Source organism: Lolium perenne, chromosome 7, assembly GCF_019359855.2.
Source record: "Lolium perenne isolate Kyuss_39 chromosome 7, Kyuss_2.0, whole genome shotgun sequence".
Taxonomy (NCBI): Eukaryota; Viridiplantae; Streptophyta; class Magnoliopsida; order Poales; family Poaceae; genus Lolium; species Lolium perenne.
In genome coordinates this window covers 92,592,618-92,604,182 of record NC_067250.2, presented here as the reverse complement: position 1 = coordinate 92,604,182, position 11,565 = coordinate 92,592,618, and the positions used below count along the sequence as shown (strand labels likewise).

The following is an 11,565-nucleotide window of genomic DNA, read 5'->3' as shown; positions in this document are numbered from 1 at the left end:
CTATGCCCGACCTTCTCCGTCAGAAAGGACCAATCCGCTACCGTCAGCCTCTTGTCGCGTCTGTGCCAGGGAGTTGCTAGTTTGGGCGCTAGAGGAAAATAGTCGTCGCATCTGTGCCAGAGTTTGATCAGTTTGATAGTGGAGGTACTAAACAAGCCTGAGCAGATCTAATCATCATTTTGATTTTTGCAGGTACTAGTCCGCAATGCAGGGCAAAGGCATAAACCGATTTGCCAAAAAGAAGTTTCTAAGACAAGCCTGTTCCACCAGTTCCACCTACAGAACATCAGCATTCACCAGACTTCACCACATGACAGCTATGCAACACCCAGATCCTCCAGAAGTTTGTACGCATAACTTGCTTGATGTTCATCGCCCTAACTTCACTGTTAAGACTAATAAGCAACAACTGGGTCTGACGAACACCGGAAACAATCCCAAAGACATCGTAAACAGGATCCATATATTCCAGGTAACCATTGGAGCAGATCTCCTATGGACTGTTAGTTGTCTTGCATTACCCACCACTGCGAGATCACATAGTTCTACATTTATACACTGTCTCGATAGATAGAAATCTCGCCCGTAATGGAGTTACAACACAGGATGATCATGATGCTAGGCACATCCAAAATCAACAAGTCATCTAGCTAACCACGGCTCAAGATGCATTCAGCTAGTAGGTGGTAATGATTTTGAGGACTTCTTTCTCTTGGAAGCCAATGCCGATAGTATCTTTTTGCGTGGGCCCTGCAAGCACAATCAAGTTAGCAAATTAATATGGATGGAGCATCTTGGGAAGAAGACACTATCTGACTAGAGTACACACTGGTAAAGTCAGAGATCAAGCTTTAGGCAGAAGCTCTACAGGGACAGCAAGAAAAATGAAAGCTACAAAATAATAAATGGACGTCGTTGTAGTAAGCGGGGCATGGTATAACTCAAGAAAATGGTTTGCCAAACCTTTACGTGGACTGTGAGCTACTTCGTATATAATAAGTCTGATGATACTGAAGCTGAACGCATAGATAAAGTGGAGATTAAAGTACAAATTACTTGACCAGTTTATTTCAGTCTACCCAATCAATGCTTATACTTGTTATCCCAGGAGTGGACTTGATTATATACACGTTAGTAACTGAGCTGACTGGATACAAACTCTGTACATAGACACACGCCAAGCAAAAGAGAATGAAAGACATAATCAGTACACTAAATCACTCGACTGCAACAATTTCACTTTGATGGCTCTACCAACCTCATCCAGAGAAGATCAGCACAAATCGTTATACCAGTTTAGTCTTCTCAGGAAGAAAGATTTCATATTTTAACAAAATAGTTTAAACACATTTTGGGGGAAAAGGGGGACAAACTTCTAAACTGTACAATAAACAATTTATCAATTTAAGTGCTTGCAGTACCATTGGAATTCCTAAAGACTTCATATCTTCCTCATTCATGTGAACCAGTGCTTTCATATCAACCTGAAAAGTGAATATACATCAACAAATTTAGTAGCACATCCACGGTTTGAAATTGCCACATAAATCAAACATGCCTCTTCAGCCTGGAAATTTATGGAATACTTCTCCAGATCAAGAGACTTAAGCAATCTGTCAAGCGAGGTATCAGCCTGCACATTCCAAATAAACAAATTATTAGCATTCACTAGAGAATACACAATGATGACACCCTAAAGTAAGCAACAAGCATCTACTATTCCAGACAAGAATAACCATTCAGCGTACAGTCATACTAAACTAGGCAGATGACTTTTTTGGATCCAAACAAGCAAACATCCCACAGATGCAGGGGATTAACATACATAATAATCTACTAGCAAAAGTGCCCGTGCGTTGCACCGGGGGAACAAATACACAAACGCTCGAGCAAATCTTCCGAGTTGAAACTTCTCCTATTTATTACCATCGTCGATGGTGGTCACATTTTCTCCTATTCATGATGAAATTAATCACGGTTGCAAGCCCATTGCTGCACTGACTTGTAATATCGCGAACTTGTAACGATGGTGGGTTCCATCCTTAATTTTTACTAAGATATGAATTCAGAACAATTTACCGTTAGTACAAACATAATATTATTATATATCTTTGCACGCAACATTTACCAATCAAAATAAAGCTAGAAAGAATAAATGTAAACATTCTCGAAATTAAAAATTTGAAGTGAGACACGATTATTTCATTTTGCATCATAGAGATTTAATAGTAAAAATATGAATTTGGTTACATCTAAAATTTGAAACATCAAGAAATCATTCAGGACGATCAGAGATGGGAGTCATTATTCCAGCAAGACAGCCTCATAAAGCATCCCCTATTCTTTGGAGTTTCCATAGTTGAACTACCTTTTGTCCTAGAGAGAGCTAACATGTTCTGTTCATCTAATCACTGACACGACACCATCTCGTCCAAGAAACCAAAGATTACAGCGAAATATTTCCAAAGCGATTGGCACACATGCAATAGCAGGTATAGATTGAGCCAAATATCTCAGCAATTCTTTATACAATACATACTGCCAATTGTTAACTTGAAAAGTATTATATCGTTGACATGTAAAACACCCATGAGGGCCTGTAGTGGGGTTGTATGTGGGCGTGGCGCTGGGTACAACAACATCAAGGTGATGTTCCACATCGGGCAAGTCCATGTTGGTTTCTCCTTGTATTGGAATTCGTCGTCAGCTCCAATTCTTCCTCGTCCTCGTCTTGGCCATGGTGATCCGCCGGCAGCATGGTCTACTCGAGCAACCCAAATTGTCCTCGTTCAGCTACAATCCCCACTTGTTCTGGGCTTGATCCTAGATCTTAAAGTGTTGTGCCGGTGGCAGTGTGGCCGCCTCGAGCAACCCGCCGTAGTTGCAGGCTCGTAGCACTTGTTGTCGCTTGCCATGGCTAGCCGCCGGCGGTGTGAACTTCATGAGCAGCCCATCGTCGTTTGCCATGACGAGCTGCCAATAGTGTGTTCTTCTCAAGTAGCCAACACCCAGCTGGAGTTCTCTCCCCTTGCGCCTGCTTCCCTCCCTCCGGTTGAGGTCTCCCGCTGCTGCGGTATATGGTGCACAATACAGGTATTGTAGTCGATCAGATATACTTCCGCAGAGACAACTCATCCATCGGATCGGCTCAGTGCGGCCTGCAACATTTGGTGATTTTTGTTATCATATTTTAGGTTCCGTGTTCTTCCTGCTCGATAATAAAATATATGTGCTAGTAATGGTGTTCCTAAACCGTGGTATTCATGCACCACGCAAAAATAATTATTCCAACTATTCATTCGTCTCCAGCTTTGTTGCCGTCGTTTCTAAAAGTACCTCTAATGTTCTTTTTTTTTGCGTAACCTCTAATGTTTAATTCATGGAGGCTAAATTCCACAACAATGCTTAGCCAAAATAATTGGCCTCAATGCACAACAATGCTTACCGTGAGTTGGAAGTGGAGCCAGAAAATTCCCCTTCTTATTGAAGGGTTCCCTTGCCGTGGCTCTATATGGATTAGATAGGCATGCTTCACTGATGATGACGGTCCAGCCAACGAAGAGCTGGAGCGCGTGGAGATGACCTTGGATTCAGTGGGCAGCGCGTAGGGGCGTTGCGAGGCGGCCGCCGCCACTGCAGGGCTGCTGGCGGCTCCGTCCACCGTGCGCCATCCGGATCCCAGGCCAGTTGCGCATCCCCACCCCTTCTGTTCGATTTTGAATAGCACGAGGATGGTAACGAGCTATCCTTCTGTGCCGTCTTCCGCCGGAGCGCCGCGCCGCCGAGGGGCTGTTCATCGTCGTCCTCAGTCTCTCTATCCCGGCAAGGACAACATGTAGTTCGTCCGGCTCACGGTGTCGTCCTCTCTGCGTTCAGGCCTGCTCTCGCCCCCGCTCTTTTTTGGCACCAAGCCCCGTCGTCCGTGAGCGCTCCGCCCCCGCCCTCTAAATCCTTCTCTTGTCCCGCTCTTTTCCGTCGCCGGTAGCCGCCGTTTCGTGGCCGAGCTCCCCTCTTGTCAATGGTGCTACCTCTCGTTGATTCACCTTCCTGATATTCTAGGCTAATCAGAGCGTATATAAGCTGGTGGTATTTATCTTAATGTAACGATGTGGGACTATTGAACCCCATTCAATCAACTGACTGCAAGAACTTTCGTGATTTCTATTACCAACGGAATTGGCTTGTGGCCCATTAATTGATACAGGAACGGAACGAAGCACCAAAACTGCAGTGCCCCTCCTGCATCGAGCACCTTCTTTTCTGATCGATCTCCTCTCGATTCCCGAATGCAGCAACAGCGACTGCGCGTGCGAGAATAAAAGGCGATGAACCGGTACAATGGCAGTCTGCATATTATGTATTTTGGTGGGAGGGCAAAACGGTCCAAAAAATGTTGTTGACGAAAATTTTGGCAGAAACCTTAGCTCCTTTATTATTAGGTATAGATACCAATATTATGAACGGTATTAGTTACGGGAGGAGGGGGGCCAACCATGGGCCCAACTAGGGGCTTAGCCCATTAATCTTTCAGTTTAGGGTTTTAGCTCTTTATATACTGGTTGTAACGAGGCAAAAAATTAAGCAATAATAATATTCATTATTGCCAACTCCCTGAGGAGTCGGTCTCCTAACCCTAGCCGCCGCCCCTCCTCTCCAGCCCGCGCACGACGGCGCCCTGCCGCCGGCGTCCGCCGCCTCGCCCGCACGTCTCCCCCTCCTTGCCCTACAAGCTACACCCTAGGGCGGGTAGAGCTATTGGTTCCACCAATTTGGTATCAGCTAGCTCGGTTGCGATCATGTCGTCTCCGCTGCCGACTACCACGCCGTCCGCGCCTCCGCCCGCCCCCTCGACCATCGCCACCACGGCGGGCTCTCCGGTGGTCGCCATGACGGCGGGCTCCGCCGCGCAGGCGCCCGTCATCTACACGCCCGAGCAGATGAGCGGGGTCATCAACGACCTCGTCACCGCGGTCCAAGGCATCCGCCTCTTCTTGATCGGCTCCCAGGGGCCCCCGACGCCGCCGCAGTCGGCCGTCTTCTCCGTGCCGGCGCCCGCGCCATGGGTCCCGCCCTTCACGGGCGTCCCGCCGCAGCCCACCGGCGTTAGCCCAGCCACAGGACGCGGTGGCCGCCGTCGGCCCCCGCCGGCCGAGCGCCGCAGCCCACGGGGGCGTCCCCATCCACCAGATTCGATTTCCCCCGTCGCCGTCTCCGCTGCCGGCGTGGCTCGCAGCGTCGTCGACACAGCCGGTCTACACCACCACCGGCGAGCCACCGATCCCCTCCCTCCCGGGCGCCGCCCCCGGGGGTATGCACGCCCCCATGGGGCGCGCCCCGACGCGCATGGGCCCGGCGGGGTCACACAGCCACCGCCCCCCTACACCAAGGTCGACTTCGCCACCTACGATGGGTCGGAGGACCCCCCGAACTAGCTTAGCCAGTGCGAGCAGTTCCGCGGGCAGCGCACCCTGGCATCGGATCGCACCTGGCTTGCCTCCTATCACTTCCGGGGCGCCGCCCAAACATGGTACTACTCCCTCGAGCAAGACGAGGGCAGCATGCCTCCTTGGGACCGCTTTCGGGAGCTATGCCCCTTTCCCTTCACGTCCACGGTGCAGGACTTCGTCGATCGCTTTCAGGCACTCGCCTGCCACGCCCCGGGTGTCACGGGGCAACAGCGCGCGGAGCTCTTCGTCAGCGGACTCCCAGATCACATACGGGTGGACGTGGAATTGCAGGCCCCCCACGACCTGCAGACGGCGATGCACTACGCTCGGGCGTACGAGCGCCGGGCCCAGGCGCTGCAGCCGCCTCCCCCGAGTCGCGGGACCCGGCCACCCGCCCGCCCCCCGCCGGCCGCGGCGTCGACCACGCGGCCAGCACCGGCCGCTCCAGCAGCGACGCGGCGTACCTTCCGGCGCCTCACCCCGGCGGAGCAGTTGGAGCGCCGTCGCCTCGGCATGTGATTCAACTGCGACGAGCCCTACGCGCCAAGTCACGTCTGCCTGCGCCTCTTCTACTTGGAGACGGTAGACGACGGAGACTGGCCTCGACGCTGAGCCGGCCACGGCGTGCGTGGTCTCGCTCCATGCGTTGGCGGGCATTCGCAACGAGCAGATGATGCTCCTGCCGGTGATGATACACGGCGAGCAGCTGGTGGCCCTCCTCGACACCGGCTCCACACATAACTTCCTGCCGGAGGCCACCATGTGTCGCTTGGGCCTCCAGCCGAAGGGCGGCGATCACCTCAGCATCACCGTGGCCAACGGCGACCGCCTTCGCTGCCACGGCATGGCGCAGCACGTGCCGCTCTCCATCGGCGACGAGCACTTCACCATCGCGTGCGCCGGCATCGACTTGGGCTGTTTCGACTTCATCCTCGGCGTGGACTTCTTGCGGCCCCTCGGGCCCATACTGTCAGACTTCGCCACCTTGACAATGACCTTATGGCGCCAGGGCCGCCGCGTCTGTTGGACGGGCATTGGGTGCGCCGCCCCGGCACCGCAGCTACAGCTCACCACGGCCGACATCGACTCCGAGCACCCTCTGTTGGCCCACCTCCTGCAGCAGCACGGCGACCTTTTCGACGAGCCGCAAGGCCTCCCGCCTACCCGGGTGTACGATCACTGTATCCACCTCGCCCCGGACACGGCGCTGGTGGCCGTGCGGCCTTACCGCTACCCTCAGCTGCAGAAGGACGAGCTCGCCGCAGGCGTCATCCGGATCTCTACATCGCCGTTCTCGGCGCCGGTGCTGCTCGTCCGCAAGACGGATGGCACATGGCGTTTCTGCATCGACTACCGCGTCCTCAACGCGCTCAAGCTGAAGGACAAGTTCCCCATTCCGGTGGTCGACGAGCTTCTTCACCAAGCTTGACTTACAGTCGGGCTACCACCAGGTGTGCATGCACCCGGACGACATCGCCAAGACGGCGTTCCGGACCCATCATGGCCACTTCGAGTTCGTGGTGATGCCCTTCGGCCTCACCAACGCGCCAGCGACATTCCAGGCCCTGATGAACGATGTACTCCGCCCCTACTTACGTCGGTTTGTGCTCGTTTTCTTTGACGATATTTTGATCTACAGCGCCTCGTGGGCGGAACACCTACAGCACGTCGCCATCGTCTTCAACGAGCTTCGAGCGCATCATCTCCGCCTTAAGCGCTCGAAGTGCTCGTTCGGGACGACATCGGTCGCCTACCTCGGCCACGTCATCTCCGCCGAGGGGGTGGCCATGGACGCCGACAAGGTGGCGGCCGTCGCCGCGTGACCGCCTCCTCGTTCGCCGCGCGCTCTCCGCGGCTTCCTGGGTCTCGCCGGGTACTACTGGAAATTCATCCGGGACTTCGGCATCATCACGACACCTCTCACGCAGCTTCTGCGCCGCGACGCCTTCGCCTGGGATGACAAGGCCACCGCCGCATTCGAGGCCCTGAAGGGGGCCCTCACGACGGGCCCCATTCTCCAGATGCCGGACTTCGCGCGGCCGTTCATCGTCGACTGCGACGCCTCCGGAGTGGGGTTCGGTGCCGTGCTTCACCAGGGCGATGGCCCGCTTGCCTACTTCAGCAGGCCTTTCGCCGCACGCCATCTCAAGCTTGTGGCGTACGAGCAGGAGCTCATTGGCTTGGTGCAGGCCGTGCGCCAATGGCGTCCCTACCTTTGGGGACGCTCGTTCCAGATTCGCATGGACCACTACAGCCTCAAGTACTTGTTGGATCAGAGACTCGACCGTCCCGCGGCATCAGTGGATCAGCAAGTTGTTTGGCTTTGATTTCACCGTGGAGTACCGACCGGGGCGCCTCAACACCGCCACCGACGCTCTCTCTCGCCGCGACGCTGCCGATGAGGACGGCGCACCCGAGGGGATGGGCGATGTGCATTCGTTCGGGCCCCTCCTTCGCCCTTTTCGACACCATCCGCCAGGCAGCGCCTGACGCCCAGCTCCTGCGACAGCAGCTGGAGGCGGGCGAGTTGGAGGCGCCATGGCACTGGGCTAAGGGGCTCCTCTTGCACGGGCGTCGTATCATCGTGCCCGACCATGACGATCTTCGACACCAGGTGCTCCTACTGGCCCACTCGTCAGGCCATGAGGGTGTCCAAAAGACCCTCCACCGTCTCCGCACCGACTTCTACATCCCCGATGATCGGGCCTTGGTCCAGGACTAGGTGCGCTCTTGCGAGATATGCCAGCGCAACAAGACGGAGACGCTGCGACCGGCAAGGATGTTGCAGCCGCTTGAGGTGCCCTCCCAGGTCTGGGCCGACATCATGGACTTCATCGAGGGCCTCCCCAAGGTGGGCGACAAGTCCGTCATCCTCACGGTGGTCGACCGCTTCTCCAAGTACGCACACTTCATCGCGCTTGGCCACCCGTACACCGCCGCGTCCGTTGCTCGTGCCTTCTTCGACGGCATCGTCCGCCTCCACGGTTTCCCCGCGTCGATCGTCAGTGATCGGGATCCAGTGTTCACGGGGCACGTCTGACGTGACCTTTTCAGGATGGCGGGCGTCAAGCTCCGGTTCAGCACGATGTTTCATCCTCAGACGGACGGCCAGTCCGAGGTGGTTAACAAAGTGATCGCCATGTACTTACGTTGTGTTACAGGTGATCGTCCTCGCGCATGGGTGGATTGGCTCGCTTGGCCGGAATATTGCTACAACACCTCCTACCACTCCGCCCTGCGTGCCACGCCATTTGAGGTGGTCTACGGCCGACCGCCACCGCCCATTTTGCCGGTCGATCCGGCGACCACTTGGACGGAGGCTGCGGGGGAGCTTCTCCGCGACCGCGACGAGATGCTTGCTGAGGTGCGGCAACGTCTCGTTCAGGCCCAGCAGCTCGCCAAGCACTACTACGACGGTCATCATCGCGAGGTGGCCTATGTGGTGGGAGACTGGGTGTCGCTGCGCCTTCTTCATCGATCCACCCAGTCCCTCGACCCGCGTGCGAGGCGCAAGCTTGGGCCTCGCTACGCTGGCCCCTTCATCATCTTGGAGCACGTGGGCATACTTGCATATCGCCTTCAGCTGCCAGCGGGCTCCCGCATCCATGATGTCTTTCATGTGGGTCTGCTGAAGCCTTACCGTGGCGAGCCGCCGGTAGCGCCACCGGCGTTACCACCGATCGCCGATGGCAGTCTTCTTCCGAGCCCGACGAAGGTGTTACGTGCCCAGCTCGTCGCGACATTTGGTACTTGCTGGTGCAGTGGGAAGGCCTTCCGGAGGAGGAGGCTACTTGGGAGAAGCGCGAGGAGTTCAGCCAGCACTACCCCGACTACCAGCTCGAGGACAAGCTGTTTGCACAGGCGGGGAGAGATGTTATGACCGGTATTGATTACGTGAGGAGGGGGCCCAACCATGGGCCCAACTAGGGGCTTAGCCCATTAATCTTTATCAGTTTAGGGTTTTAGCTCTTTATATACTGGTTGTAACGAGGCAAACAATCAAGCAATAATAATATTCATTATTGCCGACTCCCTGAGGAGTCGGTCTCCTAACCCTAGCCGCCGCCCCTCCTCTCCAGCCCGCGCACGACGGCGCCCTGCCGCCGGCGTCCGCCGCCTCGCCCGCACGTCTCCCCCTCCTTCCCCTACAAGCTACGCCCTAGGGCGGGTAGAGCAGTTGGTTCTACCAACCAAACTTAAAAGATCAAGATGAAATTAAAGGTTGCACATATTAAATGTTCAGGCAGAAAGCAGTTCCATTGTATTGACAGCACTCGCCAAATAAATCAAAGGGTAACATGCTAATACAGTATTCACCTATTAGACTAGAAGACCAAACGAAATTGTAATAGCAAATCAGGATAAGAGCTTATAAGAATACGCATAGAACTATCTCACCTTTTCCTGGGATTGCTTGGGTGCAGTTGATGTGTTTACTTTTTGAGTGACAGGAAGGGCAGGAGGAGGAGGAGCAGCAGCAGCAGCAGCAGCAGGGAGTTTCCTCTTTTGAACAGGTTTAGCACTCTTAGCAATCTCAGCTATAGGTTCTGGGACCTGAATTGTGCTACTCAGTTGAGGGCGCCGAACTCCAGATAACTTTTCACGAAGATCTGGAACTGATGATCTCCTCACAACCTCGGTGCTTTGCCTAAAGTGTGATTTTTGGACTGCTTGGAGATTTCTGGAAGCAAGTACAGCTTAACCATGCACAACAGAAGAACCAAGATAACAGTAAATCTCCAAAGGGGGCGTAGAAAGAAATGGCATGCTCAAAATTATTCAAGCACTGTTCCTTACATGGACTTTGGGTTCCTACAGAATCCTTATAGAGCTCACGCCTCCAAGTCCCATCAACTTGGCGAAACCTGTAAAACGCCCAATATGAAAGATGTTAAGAATATCAGTTTCCTCTCTCTAAAAAAGCATGTTAACAATTTGCAGTTCAGGGACCAGGTGAAAACAATGCGCCCATTCAAGATTTTAATAAGCTGAAACATCACCAAGCACTCAGGCAGGACAAGATGGGGTGATGCCAACTGGTATCTAGATGATCAGCCTTGCTGTCACAAGAACCGCCATCAGTGCCAAAATTGTCCCATATCAGGCAATGCTGGTGCACACGGGCATAATGTTCTAAAACGTATTTGATATAAGTGAGAATGCAAAAAAGGCCGCTGATTGATCACATTTGCAGAAGCAACAGTAGCGGTTCCTCTATGTCTGATTAATCACACCGCCAGCAAAAACCACTAGACAGAGTAGCTACTGATCGGATCCTATGTTCCATAATAGCCAAACTCCGGATCCCATGTACGACACACCTAATCAGACCCACTTACACCGAAAAGGGCACTGAGCTCCGTTGATCAAGCATCAAGCTAGCTAGCTACCGAGAGCACGAACTCCCCAATTCCACGGCCCTAAGCCACATTTCCGACCCATCTCGACTCGATTACGGATCTCAGAGCAGAGGCTGCGAGCGTGCAACATCAAGCAGCGCAAGAAACAGCTGAAGCAGCAGTGGTACCGAGGGAGCGAGCGCACCTTTTGGCGGAGTCGAGCCGCGGGCGAGAGCCTCCGCCGCCGCCTCCCGAGCCGAGGCGGTCCCTGACGGAGCGCTTCCGCCCGGAGACCCTGTCGGCGTACATCGCGGGCGCGGATGGAGGCGAGGGCGGCAGCGGCGAGCGCGTAGGGTTTCGTCGGCGAGGAGCGGAGCGGCGGAGAGGCCGGGGACGGAATCGGCGAGAGGCGGAGGTGCTTTTGGGAATTTTTCTCAGTCAGGCACGGTGGAACCTATTCATCGCTCAATGCGAGCCCTATCTGGGGCGCCGCACAGGGGCGTATTGGTTGGGCCGGCCCATTACTACCGATGGGTGTGCTTTCTCTTCTTGGGTTTTCGTGCGTTTCGGACGTTTACTGGTTTTTTCCGGTTTTTCATTTTCTGTGCGTTTTTTCCGGTTTTCCGTCTTATCTTTTTCTATAATGTTTATTATAATATGAAAAATTTCGAAATCAGAATAATTTTTAAATCCAACCTAATTTTAAATTTAAACATTTTTCAATTTTGAACATTTTTATAACTGAACAATTTTTTAATTTCCACAGTTTTCAAATATGA

At 53.8% G+C, this 11,565-nt stretch overlaps 1 protein-coding gene across 1 annotated transcript; it reads right to left on the bottom strand.

Annotated features, from left to right (window-relative positions):
• Positions 1–448: 448 nt before the first annotated feature.
• LOC127316655 (uncharacterized) lies at positions 449–11,225 on the bottom strand. Its single transcript, XM_051347101.1, has 6 exons — positions 10,992–11,225; positions 10,245–10,312; positions 9,846–10,144; positions 1,559–1,633; positions 1,422–1,484; positions 449–750 (listed from the first exon to the last, which is right to left on the bottom strand). Exons 1-6 carry the CDS (start codon positions 11,093–11,095, stop codon positions 673–675), a joined length of 687 nt encoding a protein of 228 aa, XP_051203061.1. The 5' UTR covers positions 11,096–11,225; the 3' UTR covers positions 449–672.
• Positions 11,226–11,565: the final 340 nt, after the last annotated feature.

Excerpts from the sequence above, each read along its gene's own strand:
- LOC127316655 (XM_051347101.1), bottom strand. The coding sequence starts at position 11,095 with ATGTACGCCGACAGGGTCTCCGGGCGGAAGCGCTCCGTCAGGGACCGC. Across the intron at positions 10,145-10,244 it reads TGTAGGAACCCAAAGTCCAT|CTGTACTTGCTTCCAGAAAT; the intron begins GTAAGGAACAGT and ends TGCATGGTTAAG. Across the intron at positions 751-1,421 it reads AGTCTTTAGGAATTCCAATG|GGCCCACGCAAAAAGATACT; the intron begins GTACTGCAAGCA and ends TTGTGCTTGCAG.